Genomic DNA, 22,973 nt, shown 5'->3' with positions numbered 1-22,973 from the left:
TTAAGCAATGCAGCAGAGGACGAAGGGTGAGTTATGAAACATGACTACTGTTACATCGCTCTTACATAGCAGTGGTGAGTCTATGTCGCCACCTTGTGGAAACATTCTAAACAACCAATTGAACAGATTGCACTGAACGTACCAAGCATTTCCAGATGACGTAACACCCAATGCATAACACTGGGATCGGATGGTTACATTGGCAATGGGTTACATTTAGTCCATACGTTAACATAATACCACTTGAGGCTTCAGGTTGAAAAAAATGAGTTAATTTATTATTGAAAATGGATAACTTAAAACATTCGGGGGAAAAAACATGATCTGTCCAAAAACAAAATGATTTAAACTAAACAAAGCCGCAACTTGACATACATTATACACACCGTGAACGATTCGGGCCATGAGGCGGATGAAGAAAAGACAAATAATTAACACAAATATCCTAATTACTAGTACGGCAAAAGGAATGCTAACCAAGGCGTCACATTGTGCCATTCAAAGCAAAATGCTAAAATGGTATAAGGCAAAAATTTGTCTGAGAAATCGACCACCTATATAAGTCCTTTTCTCCGACAAAAAGGCAGGCGACTGCTTTTTACTTAACAGGGTGACCTTTAACCTTTGCAGTGCTGAACACATTTTGTATAGTGTTGTTTCTTTCTCCTTTTCACTGTGTCAAAATATTGCAAGTTCCCCTTTTGTGATTTTGTACATACAAACATACTGTCAAAATATATATTTAAATATCTGTCCTTAAAAATTACTTCAGTTTACATTGAATTTAAACAGGAAGTTGGAACTTTTGGTTTAGAAGAGAGACCGGAAATACAACACTCCGAGTCACATGGATGACTATGAGGTTTCTCTCAAGAATCGATAACTCGGAATGGGAAACATCCCTAACGCAAAATCAAAGACTAAGCTATCGGGATTCAAGAGGTTCCGGTATCCACTGAGAAACGACAACAAAAACAAAAAACGCAGAGTAAAGTATATTGGAAGTCTGGATTTTTTGGAGTTTATGCCTTGTTTTCAGCTAAGAAAAAAACAGTTAAGAGAACAGAAGTTGGGAGCGTTGCAAGACCACAGTCCCATAATACAGACTGGACAAAATGGCTGCCAAAAGGGTTTTCTTTCTGAAGTCTTGGAAGAAAAGTAAAAATGGATGAAAAAGTAAAAAAACTTGGAGACATTAATAATAAAAGGGGGAAGCTCTCTTTTTCACCAGGGTCCACTGCCGATAGGTGGAAGCAGTGAAGGAAGTGCATTTAGTAGACATAGTGAAGTGACAGAGAGGGGCTTAATGCTCAGAAGAGTAAGATTCACACTTTTTTTGTTTTCGTTGTTGTAAGGCTTTTGGGATTTGCACAGAAGCACAGCCCACCCATAGAAACAAACACACATACACACTCCCGTCTACCATCAACAGTGGCCGAATAGAGACAGCAAGGCTGCTTGGGTAGTCTTGAGTAGACAAGACAACGGAGACATCTCTTCACCAATCTCTCTCTCTTTCTCTCTCTGGTAACCAAGCTGACAGTAGCAGGTGTTGAGGGTGGGCTGGTGCCACTGTTGAGTATAGACAGAAAGGCCTTTATGTTTTCACCAACATCACACAGACAGAGAGAAAGACAGAGAGAGAAAGACAGAGAGAGATACATAGAGAGAGAGAACTAGTTCTTAGAATTCGGCCGATTTCTCAGCAGTCCGTGGCTTCTCGCCGACGTAGCTAGCTGGTGTGTGGTAGTTGTCGTGCTGCTAAAGCCAGCTGCGTATGTGACTGGGATCTTGCTGGTGTCTCAGAAGTGCTGTGTGATTCTGTCTTCTCAGGGAGACGTCTCATTGATCTCTCACGGATGTCTTGCGGCGGACGCCTCAACAGTAATAAAGAGCGAAATCCGATGTATGGAGACCTAGGATTCTGTTTGATGTGGTATGGAGGTACATGGTGCCGGTGCCAGGATGTAAGAAGTAGTGGTGGTAGGGCGGGAACTCTACTCTTCTACTCGTTGGGGATGCTCTGCAGGTAGGAGAGGATGTGCTGGATCTTGACCAGGCGTTCGCGCAGCGTGGTCATGGAAAGCACCGACAGCTGGTAGCGAGGGTCGATGGGCAGCACGGCCAGCAGCCACCAGCAGCAAGCCGGACCGTTGGGAGTCGCCTGGAGGAAAGGAGGAGAGGAGGAGAGGATATCACTGACCAGAAACATGATATCACTCACCTAAAACAACGGGTTGACAATGGCTTGTTGGTTATTGTTTTTTTTTGCTGGGCCACAGAAGAATTCAAAAAGTCTTTAAGGGGTCACGGTGCAACAAAAAAAAGTGATTGGATAGGTTTAAACAGTATCATCATGACTTCACCTTGCCATCTGAAAGACTAGGTGGAATAATTGCCATATTGGATACACCTATTCAGTCATTTCAGATCTATAAAAAGGAACTTGAGAGTAGAGGCTAGCGAGTCAGCCGGAGTTCAGTACGTGCCTTACGTCAGACCGATGTGACGGAGACGCTTCAGATCTACGAGATGCTCTTCTAAATGAGTTACTGCATCTTAAAATGGGTTGTTCTAGAATCGAGCCAAGAATCTCAGAAAAACGACTGACGTGGTGAATTAGCTTGCATCCACAGCAGCCTCAACCTAATCTGCCACTTATTGGATGCTGCTGTGTCTGAGTTACATGTTGTTTATAATAAACTGGGTGGTTTAAGCCCTTAATGCTGATTGTCTGAAAGCTGTGGTATATCAGACCATAGACCACGGGTATGACAAAACATTTATTTTTAGAAACACACACACACAAACACAAGCAGCGGAAATGTAATCTAATCTTGACTATGGTTCATCCCCGGACACTCATCATTAATCCTAGTATCTCCATATATAGCCAGGGTCTAACCACACATGATCCTAATTATATACAGTGCCTTGCAAATGTATTCATCCCCCTTGGCATTTTTTCCTATTTTGTTGCATTACAACCTGTAATTTAAATGGATTTTTATTTGGATTTCATGTAATGGACATACACAAAATAGTCCAAATTGGTGAAATGAAGAAAAAAAAACTGGTTTAAAAAATATACAAAAATGGAAAAGTGGTGCATGCATATGTATTCACCCCCTTTGCTATGAAGCCCCTAAATAGCATCTGGTGCAACCAATTACCTTCAAAAGTCACATAATTAGTTAAATAAAGTCCATCTGTGTGCAATCTAAGTGTCACATGAACTGTCACATGATCTCAGTATATATATACGCCTGTTCAAAAAGGCCCCAGAGTCTGGAACACCACTAAGCAAGCGGCACCATGAAGACCAAGGAGCTCTCCAAACAGGACAGGGACAAAGTTGTGGAAAGTACAGATCAGGGTTGGGTTATTAAAAAATATCCGAAACTTTGAACATCCCATGGAGCACCATTAAATTCATTATTTAAAAATGGAAAGAATATGGCACCACAACAAACCTGCCAAGAGAGGGCCGCCCACCAAAACTCACAGACCAGGCAAGGAGGGCATTAATCAGAGGCAACAAAGAGACCAAAGATAACCCTGAAGGAGCTGCAAAGCTCCACAGCGGAGATTGGAGTATCTGTCCACAGGACCACTTTAAGCCGTACACTCCACAGAGTTGGGCTTTACGGAAGAGTGGCCAGAAAAAAAGCCATTGCTTAAAGAAAAAAATTACAATGGCCCTAAGCATACTGCTAAAGCAACACTCGAGTGGTTTAAGGGGAAACATTTAAATGTCTTGGAATGGCCTAGTCAAAGCTTAGACCTCAATCCAATTGAGAATCTGTGGTATGACTTAAAGATTGCTGTACACCAGCGGAACTCATCCAACTTGAAGGAGCTGGAGCGGTTTTGCCTTGAAGAATGGGCATCTTCAAAGTGGTAGGCATGTTGTATAAATCAAATCATACAAACCCCCCAAATTATCTATTTTAATTCCAGGTTGTAAGGCAACAAAATAGGAAAAATGCCAAAGGGGGTGAATACTTTCGCAAGCCACAGTAACTGTACCATTCCAAATTTTCCATGAAAAATGCTATGCCTCCATTGGATATTGAGCATCCAATTTTATGTGTGTGTGTGTGTGTGTAGTATAGAGGGTGAGGGGTTGTCGTAAGGACACTCTGGAGGAAGTTGACATAACACCTTCCTCCAGAAGATTAGTTAAGAATTACCCACAATGATCGCTTCTAGAGCAGTGGAGCAACCATTGAAATAGATTATATTGCTATGGGAGTGACACTGGAAGAAAGGCTGAAACAGCAAGGGACTAACTGAACTTATCCAATAAGAAACAATACTATTTATACTCTGCTGCAAATTTCTTTGCTACAGTATGCCCTAATGAATGACCCTGGAGAAGGGGAGGGGGAAGACTACATGCCGGGGGAAGAGATTTGTGTTTTAGCTCACCTGGATGTCGGGCTCTCTCTCGGGCATGGCGCCGAAGTGCTGAAGGATCTGGTTGCTGAAGCGGTTCTTGAGGTTCTGGAACCAGGTGCGCGCTTGCTCGTACACGGCGTCGTGCAGCTGCTGCAGCTGTGTCAACTCCTCGCTGTCGCTCACCTGTCAATCAATCAATCAATTTATCTCAACCATACAAGAGGGACATGAGGTTTGAAAGCAGGGGTCACGTGAAAATGAAAACCATATAGATCGCAGTGGAGCATTCACCGGAAACACCACACTACCATAATCCATTAACAGATGGCCTCTGATAAAATACAAGTTTGTTTTGACATGAGACCTTTTAAATCAAAGTGTGAATAATGGACTAAAAAGTAGATTATTCAAATGAAAATATGAGGCTAATTCAAGCTGTGCTAAACTTGTGAGCGGGAGTTATTATCGAGGTATTCACACCAATGGAAAATGGATTCAAATATAATTCTCTATGCTTTTGTGTTTTTTTCATTGTATAATTCAGTATTATTTTGTAATCCTTTCTTTACAAATAAAAATCGAACCAAATACATACATATATATATATATATATATATATATATATATATATATATATATATATATATATATATATACACTGCTCAAAAAAATAAAGGGAACACTTAAACAACACAATGTAACTCCAAGTCAATCACACTTCTGTGAAATCGAACTGTCCACTTAGGAAGCAACACTGATTGACAATAAATTTCACATGCTGTTGTGCAAATGGAATAGACAAAAGGTGGAAATTATAGGCAATTAGTAAGACACCCCCAATAAAGGAATGGTTCTGCAGGTGCTGACCACAGACCACTTCTCAGTTCCTATGCTTCCTGGCTGATGTTTTGGTCACTTTTGAATGCTGGCGGTGCTTTCACTCTAGTGGTAGCATGAGACGGAGTCTACAACCCACACAAGTGGCTCAGGTAGTGCAGTTCATCCAGGATGGCACATCAATGCGAGCTGTGGCAAAAAGGTTTGCTGTGTCTGTCAGCGTAGTGTCCAGAGCATGGAGGCGTTACCAGGAGACAGGCCAGTACATCAGGAGACGTGGAGGAGGCCGTAGGAGGGCAACAACCCAGCAGCAGGACCGTTACCTCCGCCTTTGTGCAAGGATGTGCACTGCCAGAGCCCTGCAAAATGACCTCCAGCAGGCCACAAATGTGCATGTGTCAGCATATGGTCTCACAAGGGGTCTGAGGATCTCATCTCGGTACCTAATGGCAGTCAGGCTACCTCTGGCGAGCACATGGAGGGCTGTGCGGCCCCACAAAGAAATGCCACCCCACACCATGACTGACCCACCGCCAAACCGGTCATGCTGGAGGATGTTGCAGGCAGCAGAACGTTCTCCACGGCGTCTCCAGACTCTGTCACATGTGCTCATGTGCTCAGTGTGAACCTGCTTTCATCTGTGAAGAGCACACGGCGCCAGTGGCGAATTTGCCAATCTTGGTGTTCTCTGGCAAATGCCAAACGTCCTGCACGGTGTTGGGTTGTAAGCACAACCCCCACCTGTGGACGTCGGGCCCTCATACCACCCTCATGGAGTCTGTTTCTGACCGTTTGAGCAGACACATGCACATTTGTGGCCTGCTGGAGGTCATTTTGCAGTGCTCTGGCAGTGCACCTCCTTGCACAAAGGCGGAGGTAACGGTCCTGCTGCTGGGTTGTTGCCCTCCTACGGCCTCCTCCACGTCTCCTGATGTACTGGCCTGTCTCCTGGTAGCGCCTCCATGCTCTGGACACTACGCTGACAGACACAGCAAACCTTTTTGCCACAGCTCGCATTGATGTGCCATCCTGGATGAACTGCACTACCTGAGCCACTTGTGTGGGTTGTAGACTCCGTCTCATGCTACCACTAGAGTGAAAGCACCGCCAGCATTCAAAAGTGACCAAAACATCAGCCAGGAAGCATAAGAACTGAGAAGTGGTCTGTGGTCACCACCTGCTGCACCATTCCTTTATTGGGGGTGTCTTGCTAATTGCCTATAATTTCCACCTTTTGTCTATTCCATTTGCACAACAGCATGTGAAATTTATTGTCAATCAGTGTTGCTTCCTAAGTGGACAGTTTGATTTCACAGAAGTGTGATTGACTTGGAGTTACATTGTGTTGTTTAAGTGTTCCCTTTATTTTTTTGAGCAGTGTATATATACCCAAAAAATACAAAGAACAGAAACTCTCCATAAAATAAAAACAACCGAAACAGTATTTTCGGGTAAGAGAACATGGGTTCTTACCCTGGTATCCTCCAAGTACTTGATGTCGGCGATGCAGTACCCGTCCTTCATCCCGCGGGTCAGCACCCGGAACCTCTTCCCTCCGATGGTGTCCACCACGGAACGCCCGTCTGGGAGGAAGTGGACACTCCGGATGATCAGCATACAGCCGTAGTCCACAAATCTGAAACGGGAATATTAAGAATTTTTGTTTGTTGTAATCATATAGTCATTTTGAGGTGATTTGCAAATGGTCTTTATTTCTAAATTTGTATTCATTATGGATCCCCGTTAACTGCTTCCAAGGCAGCGGCTACTCTTCCTGGGGTCTGGCAAAATTAAGGAAGTTATACAATTTTTAAAACATTACAATACATTCATTACAGAATTCACAACACACTAAGTGTGTGCCCTCAGGCCCATACTCCACTACCAGACATCTACAACGCAAAATACGTGTGTGTATAGTGCGTATGTTATCATGTGTGTGTGTGTGTGTGTGCATGTGTCTGTGTCTATGTTTGTGTTACTTTACAGTCCCCGCTGTTCCATAAGGTGTAGTTCTACCTGCTTTTTAAATCTGATTATACCGCTTGCATCAGTTACCTGATGTGGAATAGAGTTCCGTGTAGTCATGGCTCTATGTAGTACTGTGCGCCTCCCATAGTCTGTTCTGGACTGTGAAGAGACCTCTGGTGGCATGTCTTGTGGGGTATGTATGGGTGTCTGAGCTGTGTGCTAGTATATTAAACAGACAGCTCGGTACCTTCAGCTTGTTAACACCTCTTACAAAAACAAGTAATGAGGAAGTCAATCTCTCTTCCACTTTGAGCCATGAGAGATTGACATGCATGTCATTAATGTTAGCTCTCCGTGTACTTTTAAGGTGCTGCCCTGTTCTGAGCCAACTGCAATTTTTCCCAAGTCCCTCTTTGTGGCACCTGACGACTGAACAATAGTCCAGGTGTGACAAAACCAGGGCCTGTTGGACCTGCCTTGTTGATAGTGTTGTTAAGAATGCAGAGCAGCGCTTTATTATTATTAAAGTTGCATATATAAATTTAGCAGGCGTTTTTGTAAAAAGCGACTTAACCATGCCTGCATACATTTTACGTACGAGTGGTCCCAGGAATCAAACCAACTATCCTGGCGTTGCAAGCGCCTTGCTCTACCAACTGAGCTAAAGAAGACCACAAATATATTGCATATGGTCGTTGCAGAGTCAAATCAGCCATTCAAAGCATTGTGAAAAGGTACCGGCTCATTGTAAGCAGTCAATGCAGTGATTTGTCAATGGCCTATTTTGTTTAACCTCTACAGGATCAGTGTCCCCCCCCCCCCCCCTCCGCACGGTAAGGTTGAGCTAATGTGTGCTAATGTGATTAGCATGATGTTGTAAGTAACAAGACAATTTCCCAGGACATACACATATCTGATATGGGCAGAAAGTTTAAATTCATGTTAATCTAACTGCACTTTCCAATTTAAAGTAGCTATTACAGTGAAAGAATACCATGCTATTCTTTGAGGAGAGTGCACAGTTATGGGGCAGACTTGATACAACATTTTGAACAGTAATGCATTGGATCATTAGATCAGTCTAAAACTTTGCACATTCACTACTGCCATCTAGTGGCCAAAATCTAAATTGCGCCTAGAATCCTAAGTCATTTAATGGCCTTTCCTTGCATTTCAAAGATGATGGAACAACTTTTGGGGGGGGGAAACGCATGTTTTTTTCTTTGTATTATCATTTACCAGATCTAATGTGTTATCTCCTACATTAATTTCACATTTCCACAAACTTCAAAGTGTTTCCTTTCAAATGGTATCAACAATATCCTTGCTTCAGGTCCTGAGCTACAGGCAGTTAGATTTGGGTATGTCATTTTAGGCGGGGAAAAAAAGGGACCGATCTTTAATTAAGTGAACTTACACAGGGCCATTGCATAGTCAAGTCAAACGTCAGCATTCAACTCAGAAGGTACAGTGGCCTAAGGCCTCTTGAAAAACTTAAATATTAGCATGTATATGCTTAAATCTCATGAAATGTTTGAATTGTCTTTTTTCATCAGGAGGATGCTTCAAAGTTGGATTTGATTTTATATTCAGTCAAAATCCTATTAGCTAGTATTTTCATAATTCCACAGGCCCTGTCCCCTTCCTCGCTCTCTCTCTCCCTCATACAGGGAGTAACAGGGTTTTAATTAGTTCTTCAGGGTGAGGTGACAGAAGGTGACGCATTAGGGCGCAGCAGAATGGTGTGTGTGTGTGTGTGTGTGTGTGCATTTGAGTGAGTGTTTTATGTGCAAATGTGTGCGTGCTGGCCTACGTGAGCAGGTGCTTGTATCGAGTGCTACTGTGCCTACCACTGTGCCTACCACTGTGCCTACCACTGTGCCTACCACTGTGCCTACCACTGTGCCTACCACTGTGCCTACCACTGTGCCTACCACTGTGCCTACCACTGTGCCTACCCTTTCTGAGCGTCGTTGATGCACATCCCAAACTGGCGCGTGCCTGTCTCCATGCAGCGGCGGATCATGAGACGGTATCGCGGTTCGAAGACGTGCAGGGGACAAGGCACGGTCGGGTAGGCCATGGTGCACACAAAGATGGGGACCTTCTTCATCAGGCTGCGGAGAAAGAGAGAGCGTTAGAATGATGCTATGACACTCGAGCATCTCTCGCAAGTGAAGTGATTCCAATGTGACATACGCATTCCAAAGATGATGTAAAAATAGATCAATAGAATTAATTCTAACAGCCAGTGCTAACATTAGGTGAACCTGTCTGCTGTGTGTGTTTTGCATGATTTCTCCTGCATTAATAATATATATTTTTTTAGTAGGACAAGTAGGACAACCAGGGAGAAAGAAAGATAAGGGTTCAGAAAGAAGGCGGAAGCCATAGCAATACAATTACCAGAATGGACATTCTAGGTTAATTCTATGTCAGAATGATATGTCAGGAGGACAACTCACTCTGCGAGCTCTTGGGTCTCCTCCAGGTGAGTCTTCTGCCGTTCCAACTGCTCCTTAGACAGGTACTGCTTTATCACTCGGTCCAGCACACTGGTGACTGTGTACTTCCTGGCTGCCAGATACTGGGGGGCGGGGGGGGGAGAGAAGATTAAGGTTTTATTTTTGAGGACATGTAATTTAAGAAGAGGTCCTCCCCAAGTTAATTGTCTTCGATGGCACCATGTTCCCTATTTAGCGCACTACTTTTGACCAGAGCCCCTGGTCAAAAATAGTGCACTATATAGGGAATAGGATGCCATTTGATAAGTAGCCTTAGTTTCACTAAGGACTCCCTTCCACTTCTAAGAAAAGCAGGCGCTTGGTAGTGGTTGGTGGTTGTGTCCTCTTACCTCTTTGAGGCTCTCCTTGCAGAGAGGACACTGGGGAGTGTGGTCCAGACAGCGCTCCAGACAGTTTTTACAGAAGGTGTGACCGCACGGCGTGGTCACTGGCTCGTAGAACAATCTAATGCAGAGGGAACACTCCAGGTCGTTGGGGTCCAGTAGGTCTCTGGGTACGACTCTGTGAGCTCGGGCTGAGGCTCCCTGGCTCGACGCACCACAGGCCACTACAGAGGAAGCGACAGGAGAACGTCAAGCACTTCACACACACAAGTACGCAGACAGACGCATACAAACACAGACACGGCAAAGGTACCTGACAATGGCTAATGGGACCGTTGCTAATGGGTACTGTTGCGGCTATGCCACTGATTTACAGGGAATGCATATTTTAGCTGCTTTAACCCAGGAATAATCACATTTAAAATCATATAAAGAGCTAGCACTCAAGCTAAACCAGGGGTTCCCCAACTGGCTGCTGAATTTGGCCCGCGGGTGGTTTTATTTGGCCCGCGGGTGGTTTTATTTGGTCCTCAAAGTTTTCTGAGCCCCACCCCCTCCAAAAAACATGATCATATACAAATGTAAGCAAGGTTTGAAATAGTTATGCTTTAAATCAGACATATCCATTTGGGGTTCTTGCGGTCAATTTGCAGTCTACAATTTGGGGCCCACTGACCATCCGCTCAAGAAAAAAACAACGTCCCACAGCTGAATCTAGTTGATGATCCCTGAGCTAAACTACTCCCTTTCTAATTACGACATACTAGCAGCAGTCTTGATTCCTACCTCCTTGTTTCTTATGCTTGCTCCCGTGGCTGTAGACGACGTGGGGTCCACCCCCGGAAAACGTCAGCTTCCGCTTCAGCAGCATGCCTTTCTCCTGGTCCCCCAGCTGGGGTGCGGAGCAGACACGTTTAAGACCCTCGTCCACGCTGCCCAGACCCGGCCCGTGGGCTCGCATCGAGTGAGCGCGGCTGAGGCTCGTACGCTCCAGGCTCCCTGAGCGACCTGGCTTCTGGACGGAAAGAGAGGGGGAGGAGGAGAGAGAGAATTAGAAAGTTAAAAGGAGTGTTAGACATTGTTGATGCATTTTAACTGAACAAACGCCCCAAAAAAATATCAAAACATACTTGACTTTGGAAACTTTGAAGGCATCGTAGTGGTTCAGGGATTTTTATTTGACCTTTATTTAACTAGGCAAGTCAGTTAAGAACAAATTCTTACTCACAATGACGGCCTACAGGGCTGTATCAAGCACACTGTCCAGTTAGCTTACCTCGTGCTGTGCGTCGGTGCTAGGGTGTGCCGAGGAGGTGCGAGCCTGGACTTGGTGCAGGGCAGAGTGCTTGGCTTCGGCCTGATGCTGTTGGGCTCTGGCCTCGGCATCCGCTACCAAAATCTTACGACGCAGGTGAGGCGATGTGCTCTGCGCCGTCTCCCTCAGGCCCACCTTCACGTTCTCGCCGGCCGGAGACAGCAGGTCACACAGTATCTGTGGTACACATTGCGTTAGCCATAGGAGCAGTAACTGGATAAAAATCAGCCAAAAATGGCAGAACAGGAGCCTAGTTCACAAGGAATTTGTGGTCCCCGTTCCAATCCATATAAATCTATCTAATCCACTCCGCTGTACTCCCAGACACACAAAATGTCCACCTTTGTATCTGCTAACCTGGTGCCCATCCAGTATCACAAGATGGGGAATTTGTGTTTACATCAGCATTTAAAATTAGATGTTTTAAGGACCTTGTGATGTAGGCTACTCACTGTATTATATGAGCTAAAGAAAACAGAAACACACCTTTGCTTAGGCACACAGACACAAACATCACACACAGACAATCCCATATTGCTCTTTCCAATCAAACCTTGAGAGCAGGTTTCAGACGATACCCTTCTTGAGCAGAAAGAGAAGCCATTTGCGATTGTGATCGGACAACGGTCCACAGTGTCTGTCACCCTGCTTCGTCACAGTACTTTGTCTTAGTCCCGAATTACACCCCATACCCTACATAGCACACTACTTTTGACCAGAGTCCATAGACCAAAGTCCCCATAGGTCTCTGGTCAAAAGGGAAAGGCTGCCATTTGGGATGAAGCCTTTGACTAATGGGGTCCATGTCATTACAGGAGGGGAGAGTCACAAGGGCTGACCCACTGGAAAGTAAACCTCAAAAACATGGAGTCTTCGCTGGGATGTTGTGTTGAGGGAGGAGGGGGAAAAAATATATTTAACACTTTATTTTAACTGAGACACTATGGTAATTAGTGAATACAGCATAAATAATCGCTACCCGAGACTTACTTCTTCGTCATGGGGATTCAATTGTAACGAATAACATAAAGTCCCAACTGTTACCAAGTACTTTCATAGCACATACCAAATAGTGGTATTAGGAAAATAAATGTAACCAAAAAGAGTGGCAAAGCGATGGACAGGCATAGCTATGCCCATTCCAACTCTTATTCGGCAGGGTGTCAACAAAAAAGAAATATGCGTAACTGCGCTCTGAACTTCAACTCAGTCTGACAGGCGATTCATCACGGAAGCATAACTCACAGGGAATCGTCGTCACCGCATTTTCCGTCACCCGCAGAAACGGCTGCTTCTCTCTGCAAATAATATGATTTAGTCACTAACTAAGGCCGCCGTCAGCCCGATATGTTCCATCGCTCACGCAAACGCCTTAGGGCTTAACGCCATTAGGCCAACGCTAAGGACAATAACCTAGCTAGCCGACGCTAGGCTATCAGCGAAGGAATGCACAGGGTTCCTTTTCATGGACGGTAAGCAAATCAGTGCCGGGAAACGCTTGGCTCAAGCAAGACAAAAAAGGGGGAACTCAGAGAGCGCCTGGCTTCTTATGAAACGGACTATGGCGCTAAGCGGGTCGAGACTTCAAACATTCCTGGAGATTAAAAAAAACAGTATTTATACAAGTATAAACTTAGACACTGCAATTAGTGGTAGGCCTAGAGATTGTAAGGGTTGCATGTTCCCAGGATCGGGGGAGGTCTATCACTGATACACACAGAGGAGGTTTGGCTCAACAGAGCAACCTCTTCACAAAGAAAGGAACGACATTGGGAAGATACAATATCTCCTTGCTTCCTTGCACTCGAGTCAAGTCCCGAAGCTTCCAGGAAAACCAAAGCATTGCCAAAGCAAATTAGTTCAACAACAACATCATCACTCTCCCTCCCAACTCCTTCGCTCACATTTTCCACCTCTCGTTTGGCCAGGGTGAAGTCCTCGTCCAGGGCCAGACAGTGGAGGAAAACCTGCAACGAGTCGTCAACCTGGCCCATGTCCTGGAGCACCTTGGCCTTCCAGTAGAAACCCTGGGAGAGAGAGAGAGAGCGTGACAGGGGTGGTTATAAAGAGGGGAAGTCTTCCAGTGGAGAGAGGGAGAGACAGGGGGCCGGGGTGGTTATAGAGAGTGCTAGGTTACGTCGCTGCATTTCAACTGGACAACACTGTATTTGAGCGACAGCCAGAGGGTAGAACGGTAGAGAGATGAGAGAGACGAGAGAGAGAGACCCTTTAGAACACAATGCAGGTAGCCTGACAACATGAGTCAACATTGACCTGAATCACTCAACATCAATTGAGTTTTTTCAGGCTTCACTGAATAGGATTAACATACATTGCAAAAATTCCTAACCCCCTTTTGGTCCTGAACCAGTTTGTCTTCTCTCTAGGAGAAGCATGACTCTTGCTGAGTAGCCTAGTTTGCTAAGTTACACATTACCAACAAAAGCAGTTATGGGAAATACAAACGTAAATAAAAGGTGTACCCTGTGTGGCTATTAGCTTGGGCCTTTATGTTTATCCCCAACTATATATTTCCACCTCTTCAACTAACCTCTCACCATTAAGAATAACAGGGGAGGTTAGCTTGTCTTGGGGGTATGATCTTTGACCCTCTGTAACTTTCTCACTCACCATTATTCACAATTCATTCAGGGTTATCTGTAATCGTGGTAGCATCCACGTTAATGTAGAAGTGTTTAGAAGCATATTATATATATTTTTATTTACAATAAACGTCCTTCCAAAATGACACAATACACTATTTACCATTCATTTCTACTGGGTACAAAATAATCTGAAACACAACCAAAACTAACTGCAAATGCATCCAACACGTTCGTAGAGTCACAAGCTTGATGTAGTCATTGCGGGCTAGAAATATGGGACCAAATACTAAACTTTGACTACTTTATTTATAAGGTTATTTAGGGGTCTCAATAATTGTGACCGTTACCTTTTGAGAAATATTATTTGTTAAACACAATCTCTTTCTCTAAGCAATTGCATTGGTGTCACGGATTCCCCCGGTACTGCTGCTCATTCCGTGCAACAGCTCTGGAGGTCTACGTCACCGGCCTCTAGGCGTCACCGGACTGGATCATTACGCACACCTGGCTCCCATTTCCCCTGATTGGCAACATGTGCCCTCTGTTCACCATTGTCTTGTCGGTTATTTTTTTCCCATGTCCGTTGGCCTTGTGAGTACCTGTGCTTTGTGGTTCCCGGCTTTCGTGTATTGTGTACTCGTTATTACGGGTCTCGTCCCGTGTATTTATTAGAGGTTTAACCTCGCTCTTTTGTTTGGGTTACATCCCTGTGTTTTTGTACACGTGTTTGTTTTGGGCTTAGTCCCCTTTCATGGCATGTTGTATATTTTGGGTGGAGTATTAAAACCCAATTTTACGTATTCCTGCGCCTGTCTCCAATCATTTATACAACGTGACAATTAGTATAAAATAATATAGTTTCCCAATTTTTTGGCGCATACAATATAGCTAAGTATTTTAATTATTTTATAGTCATTATTGCTCATCTTTATCAAGGGTATCAATAATTTCAGACCCCACTGTATATTTCCACACTGAGGTTGGAATAATACTGTGAAATTATGAAAATTATGATATTGCCCTTTTAGTGTAAGAGCTGTTTGTAGTCTAAAATGAATCTATGATCGTATGCTATCCATTTGTTTTTTGTATGCTGCTCTTTGTATGCCATTTTAATATTTGAGAATTAACCAATGATATTAGGCCACTCTTGGCCATGATTATAGACACTCGTGTGTCTTTTGACACTATATAAACGAGTCATCCCGCAGTGTTTGTGATTACACCCTGATGAAGACAACTTGGCTGTCGAAACGTTGGTAATTACATTTTTGCATCTGAGCTCCTAGAGTGTGCGGCTCTCCTTTATTTTTAAGTTTTCTGTTTGAAAAGACCGCTGGAAATTTCAGCCTTGGTGGGATGGAGTTTTGGCCTGCCTGGTGACATCACCAGGCGGTAATTGAGTTAATAGACCAATAACAAAGCAAGTTCCAAACCTCTCTACCAATAACAGCTAGTTTTTCCCCTCCCCACTCAGACCACTCCCAGACAGTCTTGGCAAAATTCTTGCTTTCTCTTTGCTAAGAATCTATTTTTTATTTTATTATTTTGGACCATTTTAAATTGAAAACAATCACAGTAACGTTCTTAAATTGTCACCCAGAAATGATTTGATATTAAGATAAAAACATCTTGCATTTGGAACATTTAAAAATAGCTCAAGGTACAGTAAAAAGAAAGTGTGACCAAATGTGTCACAAACAAATGCACATCTCCCAAATGAGAGGCTCTGAACCCTCAATCAAAAAAGTTATGTAAAGGAAAAAACCAAATCAACCTTTGATACAGACAAAATGTCTGAAGGTATAGAAGGTTATACAGTAATATTCTATTAGAATTTATCAAGACTGAAAAATAGAATTAGAGGACATAGTGAATAATGCTGTTTATAGCGCTAAGACGTCCTAAAATATATCCTAGCGGTTCATTTTCAGGATGGCCTGCTAACCCGTTTAGACCTACTGACACCTGGCTGAGCCTCTAATCAGCCTCCACTTTCCCTCCATGACACATCACACGGTGTAGTAAAGCGTGGTGGGTATAACCGGAGCTGTAGACTTTAACTGTTTTAACGTGCCACAGGGTGCCTAGTAAGGATTAGGGATAATGATAGTGCTGGGGAGCTGACAAGTGAATGAAGTAGGCCGCAGCAAACTTAAAACTTCCAATAACATTTGTTTTAATTTCCTAAATATTTTATTTTCACTTGTGCCTACTGAACTCAACACACAGTTTCCCCCCATTGGTCCAGTAACCCACCTCTGCAGAGTGGGTGGAGCTAAGACAGAGTTCAGCGTCCTCCAGGGCCAATCGGTACTGCAGGAGCCCGGTGTAGGCCTTGACCCGTGACCACCGCACCGCCTCATCCCCAGGATCTGGGAAAAAAGGAGGGAAGGATAAAGGAGGAGAGACAGATTATTTTATTAAAAAAACAGACCATTTCAGACAAAGCCCATTTTACAAATGTTTTTTGATCTGTCACCAGAGATGACCGTAACTCGAAATATCAGTGTAATGAGAATTGCATACATTCAACATATTAGCAAATTATGACGGAATGAGAGCTTAGGCTACATCCATAAAAGTATTAATGTCAAACACATGACATGAAGACCTATAGACATTAAAACCAGGAGATAGTGATATCACTTACAATGCATTCAGAAAGTATTCTGGCCCCTTCACTTTCTCCACATTTTGTCACGTTACAGCCTTATTCTAAAATTGATTAAATCGTCCCCCCCCCCCCCTCATCAATCTAAACACAATACCCCATAATGACAACGCAAAAACAGGTTTAGAGATGTTTGCAAATTTACCTAAGTATTCAGACCCTTTACACAGTACTTTGTTGAAGCACCTTTGGCAGTGATTACAGCCTCGAGTCTTCTTGGGTATGACGCTACAAGCTTGGCACACCATTATTTTCTGCAGATCCTCTCAAGCTCTGTCAGGTTGGATGGAGTATGTCGCCGCACAGCTATTTTCAGGTCTCTCCAGAGATGTTTGATCGGGTTCAAATCCGGGCTCTGGTTGGGCCACTCAAGGACATTCAGAGACTTATCCCGAAGCCACTCGTTGTCTTGGCTGTGTGCTTAGGGTGAACCTTTACCCCATTTTGAGGTCCTGAGCGCTCTGGAGCAGGTTTTCATCAAGAATCTATCTGTACTATGCTCTGTTCATCTTTCCCTCGATCCTGACTAGTCTCCCAGTCTCTGCCGCTGAAAAACATTCCCACAGCATGATGCTGCCACCACCATGCTTCGCCGTAAGGGATGGTATTGGCCAGGTATACAGTGCCTGTGCCTGGTTTCCTCCAGACGTGACGCTTGGCATTCAGGTCAAAGAGTTCCATCTTGGTTTCATCAGACCAGAGAACCTTGTTCCTCGTGGTCTGGGAGTCCTTTTACCTTTTGGCAAACTCCAAGCGGACTATCATGTGCCTTTTACTGAGGAGTGGCTTCCGTCTGGCCACTCAACCATAAAGGCCTTCTGAAAGGTCCCTCAAAGGTTCTCCCATCTCCACAGAGGAACTCTGGAACTCTGTCAGCGTGACCAGCAGGTTCTTGGTCACCTCCCTGACCAAGAAAAAGTGAAGGGGTTTGAATACTTTCTGAATGAACTGTACGTCATTCACATACTCGTAGGGAAAACTCCTGTTGGCGCATGAAGCCGGAAATATTTGAATTTGAAGCGCGCTACATTGCTGAATGGGGCTGAATGGCACCAAAAAATGTCTACGAATCATGTTCAAAGTGGCCGTAACTAGCAAAGGATGATGGTCGAAGTAGTCGTTTTCATCCTGCCTGAGAGAGTCAACCCAACCCTGCTAGATGACGTCAGCGTCAATACCGGATACCACGTGAATACCACCTGCAATGAGCGTGCATGAGGGTGCGAGTCACCTCGTAGCCTGCCGGCCCTTGATTGGTCTGTGTCAACACATGACAAATGTAGTCGTCAGAATGGAACACTATTTAATGAAATATCTTGATTGGTAGCAAACGTTTAAAGAATTTACCGCGGGGATCGAACTTGATCATAAAACACATTTTAGAGCCCCCCCCAAAAAATGGTCATTAAAAAAAATGGTCTGTTCTCGCAATCTTAATTTACATTCGAGGGCAGACCAGGGCTTTTCGCTACGTTATAGCCGACCAGCAGAGCTCGTGACTTCACGCTCCAGAACGCACACTGGGGGTCTGTGAAGACTGTGACAATCCTGTCAAGGAGTAGTCCTAGCCTATTTAAATGAATGATCCAAGGCACCTGAAGGTGTCTTAAATCAGTCCACAATTGGCGGCAGAGAGAAGCATCCTGCTATTCTATAAATGTTTCTATGGAGCTGAAAGAAACTTTTGCAGTGTGAAAGCTAATTTCCTGCAATTCTATACATTTTGCCATGGCTATTTCTGTGTTCTTATGCTCAAACATTATAACAAAATCAACAGGGACCCCAATCGGGAACCCTGGGCATATACCCTGCGTAGCATGTCAGTAATCCAGCCATACCAAAAAGACTCCTAAATTCAACGTTTTGGAAATGTTAGATTCTACCTGACTGTCAAAGATTACATTATAAACAAGTATGTAGGTCAATATTTTCTACATTGTGTGGGTTTAGTCAATTAAGTTTACACTGTAAGTGTTTTTCCATCCCAAAGATTGTTTAGGGGAAAAAAAGTTTTTTACATACTATATATATATATATATATTATTTTTATGAGTGTGGCAGCTAAATGAACACAGGGAAAGCACTGTAGACCAGGTTAAGCTGCCCAGCTTTCAGCGGAGGTCATATACTAGGCCTATCCCGTCTTCTATGATGAATGTTCAAAATCATGTGCGTTGCTGGCAAGACAAGAGACACCATGGCATCTTGTTTGCGGTTTTTTGGTGCAAGATGGGCCTCTGTGATTCTGAGCCTGCAGCTAGAGGTGACATGTCAACAAAACTCACAAGGAGTGCATCTCCATAGTTCAAAGTGGCTTCCTCTCCCGGTCTCCTTTCCTTCGCCCAAGAAAACGAAGCCCCTTTAGACTATTGACATGCACCCCGGTGGGTTTTCCATTGTATGGGAAACAGACGGACTTCAATAATGACTGTGTGACTCACTTCACTACAAACGGGATTACTTCATATTAGCTAATGTGCTTCAGGCTCGGCTCGCTCAGCAAGTCTCAGACAGATACAGTGATGTCATAGCGGTGGCACCTCTAGTCTGGTTCTTGCCGTTCGGCGGCAGTGTTGGCACTGCAACTGTGTCACACGTCTGGGCCCCAAAACCAAAGTCACCTAGGCAAAGTCCTTAGCTGACCCAAAGTGCCACACTGGCTATGGGCTCTTACACTTGCTACAGTGTCTCACAGTCGCCAACATTTCCGCCTTAAACAATGTTGAAAGATACGGGCATAACTTTCCACCTCCAGACCTAACAACGTTCTTTGCGCTCAATTAGACACAAATCAAAGAAAGTAGCTTTAGGCTACACTTATATGCAATAAGTGCTCATATATTTGTTATTGGCCAATGTATAATTTGTAACCCCTTTATTTACCAAGTGAGATCGGTTTAATGTCAAGAGAGAGGGGAGCCTGCAGTTTGATGAGTTATCTTCAGTGACAGAGGGACAAGGGTCTTGGAGGTGACATAATATGGCCGAGGCTACGAATACGGAGTTTAATAAAAATATTTAAGTTGTGTATATTAAATGAGTCGTATTTGATGACTATTATTTCATTCCAAGTTATCTCATTTTTAGGTAGAGATACCTCGCGAAACAACTGGTGTCTATCCCTCTCGATCGCGCATTCTTCTGTCTCGGTGTCTGCCAAACACTATCCTAAAGTAGCAGGCCTAAAAGGCTGCGTTCACACAGGCAGCCCAATTCTGATATTTTTCCCACTAATTAGTCTTTTGACCAATCACATCAGATCTTTTCACATCAAGCTCTTTTTCAGAGCTGCCCCGATTGGTCAAAAAAATAAATTAGCGAATTGGGCTGCTTGTGTTAATGTGGCTGAAGAAACAAAGACTAGACAAGTAGGCAAGCAATGGATTATTCCCATTCGTGGTTAATTACGATGTTTTCTGCACTAAACTATGTAAAATATTGGGCCTAATGTAAACTACAACTCCCTACATCGCACAGTTTGGGCTTGATCTAATTTCTCTAAAGAAACAGCACTGAGCTCACAGAAAAAAAACGAACAAAATGGAATTCGGATTAAAAAAAATAAAAAAAATGTACCCCCTTTTTCTCCCCAATTTCGTGGTATCCAATTGGTAGTAATTACTATCTTGTCTCATCGCTACAACTCCCGTACGGGCTCGGGAGAGACGAAGGTCGAAAGCCATGCGTCCTCCGAAACACAACCCAACCAAGCCGCACTGCTTCTTAACACAGCGCGCATCCAACCCGGAAGCCAGCCGCACCAATGTGTCGGAGGAAAAACCGTGCACCTGGCGACCTTGGTTAGCATGCACTGCGCCCGGCTCGCCACAGGAGTCGCTGGTGCGCGATGGGACAAGGATATCCCTACCGGCCAAACCCTCCCTAACCCGGACGACACTAGGCCAATTGTGCGTCGCCCCACGGACCTCCCGGTCGCGGCCGGCTGCGACAGAGCCTGGGCCCGAACCCAGAATCTCTGGTGGCACAGCTGGCGCTGCGATGCAGTGCCCTAGACCACTGTGCCACCCGGGAGGCCGAATTCGGATAATTTAACAGATGTTGGTCAATAACTTGTTTAAAAACCGGAAAATAACCGACATGTTGGTTAATCACTCAGCATTACCCATAGGAGACTGAATGACAAATTTCAGGAAACTTAAGTATTACTAATTGTATGTCTGGTGTAATTAAAACCTCAAGTAATCGAATAATTGAAGGAATCTAGACATAGCCTACAGCAATGACTATAGACTTCCGTGCTGTCACTTTGTATTGCATTGACACACACTGCACTTCTACTTTTCAGTGTCTTATGTACCAGTAGAGACTTGGCAACATACAGGTAGGTATAAACACGTTTGTTATGTGGAAATGCAATCACGTGAACTGCATCGCCATGCCTTGATTGGGCAGCACATTTAGCCTTTTTTTTGTATATTTTTCGGACTTCGGGAAATATTTGAGAGGCTTACCAAACGTTATAACATTATTGTTTGGCAAACCCAGCAGTATCTCACAACCTGCCTTATGAAACTCGCTGCTTGTGCGCATGCCCAACTTACGACATTTCGTAACAGGGTGGCTGGCACAAGGGTTACATCAGTGGCACAAAGGCTGCGTTCTCACAGGTTACCCAATTCAGATATTTTTTTTCACTAATTGGTCTTTTGACCAATCACATCAGATCTTTTCACATCAGATATTTTTCTGATTTGATTGGTCAAAAGATCAATTAGTGAGAAAAAAAATGATGAGAATTGGGCTGCCTGTAAACAGCCAAACCACCTACAGTCAAACACATGACAAGCGGGTACCCTTAATATTGGTCAGTGGAACTCCCCTTCCCTACTCTTCGATAATAAAGACCACAAATAGTAATAGGAAATTACTAAAATAACACTTTGTTTTCATGCTTTGACAGGTATCCTAAACGTCTCATCATAGCATATAAAACAAGGATGCGAAGTGATTGGTGGTCTCCACAAGCCTTTCCTCCCCCTACTCACCAGATTCAATCACATCTGTCGCTAGTGATACGGCCTCCTCGAAATGTTTCCTTCTAGACAGGTCTTCAATTTCACTAATAGCTCTAGACCTTTTCAGCTCCTCGGGAAACCACTTTTCCAAAAGTCCGAATAGAATCACATTCGTTTTAAGCTCCGTCGGCCTGCCTCCTACCTCGCTACACAGCTTGCATTTGGAGAGCAGCTGGTGTTGTAAACATCTTTTACAGTACGAATGTCCACAGCCCATAGTCACGGGCTCGCCTAGAAATCTATGACAATTCGGGCAGTCAAAAACGTCCTCCTCCACGGCGTTATCAATAAGATGTGGCGTTCGTTCCGAAGGCGCCTCATCCGTTCCCAGCTTTCTCTTAAAGTTGCGCAGAATACAATCCACTAAAGTGCACATCTGCTCCGGCCCTACAGAACCATATCTCAAGGCCATCGAGTAAACATAGATGGCTTCTTTGAGACGGTTTTCTGATGCCAGTGCGTCGGCTTTTTGTAAAATAAGTATGTGGTTGTCTACATTGTCCTGCTCCTCGTTCCAGTCGTATTCTGGTTCAATGAAGAATCCTTTTCTTTCTTCGACGGCGTCCTCTCCTTCGGGGTGTTGGACCGACATTGTAGGATAGATGATCGGCATACAACGTATGCCGGTTATTATAAATGTATTTAAAAAATGTGTTTAGCCATAGCTATAATCTACAAGTGTCTAGTTTATGTGCCAGTAGAGACTTGGCAACATACAGGTCTACACCCGTTTGTTACGTAAAAATGCGATCACGTGAACGGCATCTCAGTGCCTTGATTGGCCAGCGCGTCTCGATTACAAAACCTGAGTTTAGAAGTTTCATAACTACGAAAAGGGTCTGACGAAATGTGCGCAGACGCAGAGTGTAACACATTGAGCTATAAAGGAGAGGCGCGAACAGCTTTCCACCCCCTGTGCCAGCACTAAATAATGCAGTGGCGTCATTTCAGTTTAACCTAGGGAATGGTAAAGTGGGGTGGGGTGATTTCAAAGCCTCCACGGAGTTTTGGGTAAGTTGAAGCTCATTTAGGGCAACTGCAGTTCTACACAATTTAAAAACTCTAAAATTGTATTTTGGAGAACAGCAAAAACAAACAAAAGTGTCTTAAGCCATTCATTACCACCTCAATATAAGGTTTAAAGGTTCGTGGAACGGTGTGTACAAGGTTAGTTCAACCTCATCATAAATTGACTAATTTACTTTTGGAACGCCACGTACACTATCAAATAACAACAAGGCCGACTTTAAATATCAATGTGAAAGTAACCGATGCATAAAACAGT

At 44.0% G+C, this 22,973-nt stretch overlaps 1 protein-coding gene across 2 annotated transcripts; it reads right to left on the bottom strand.

Moving 5' to 3' along the window:
- Positions 1-256: 256 nt before the first annotated feature.
- LOC120034668 (LON peptidase N-terminal domain and RING finger protein 1-like) lies at positions 257-22,415 on the bottom strand. 2 transcript variants are annotated; one of them, XM_038981266.1, is made up of 11 exons: positions 21,659-22,415; positions 16,238-16,353; positions 13,277-13,399; positions 11,334-11,549; positions 10,844-11,072; positions 10,064-10,281; positions 9,675-9,796; positions 9,168-9,326; positions 6,712-6,874; positions 4,432-4,584; positions 257-2,164 (listed from the first exon to the last, which is right to left on the bottom strand). In XM_038981266.1, exons 1-11 carry the CDS (start codon positions 22,299-22,301, stop codon positions 2,006-2,008), a joined length of 2,301 nt encoding a protein of 766 aa, XP_038837194.1. In that variant the 5' UTR covers positions 22,302-22,415; the 3' UTR covers positions 257-2,005. The 2 variants fall into 2 exon arrangements, with proteins under 2 accessions (XP_038837194.1, XP_038837195.1); XM_038981267.1 differs by having other exon boundaries at positions 10,844-11,069.
- Between the last annotated feature and the right edge of the window lie 558 nt (positions 22,416-22,973).

Source organism: Salvelinus namaycush, chromosome 42, assembly GCF_016432855.1.
Source record: "Salvelinus namaycush isolate Seneca chromosome 42, SaNama_1.0, whole genome shotgun sequence".
NCBI classification, from domain to species: domain Eukaryota; kingdom Metazoa; phylum Chordata; class Actinopteri; order Salmoniformes; family Salmonidae; genus Salvelinus; species Salvelinus namaycush.
Note: the sequence above shows the minus strand (reverse complement) of the source record. Positions and strands in the feature narration are given on the sequence as shown.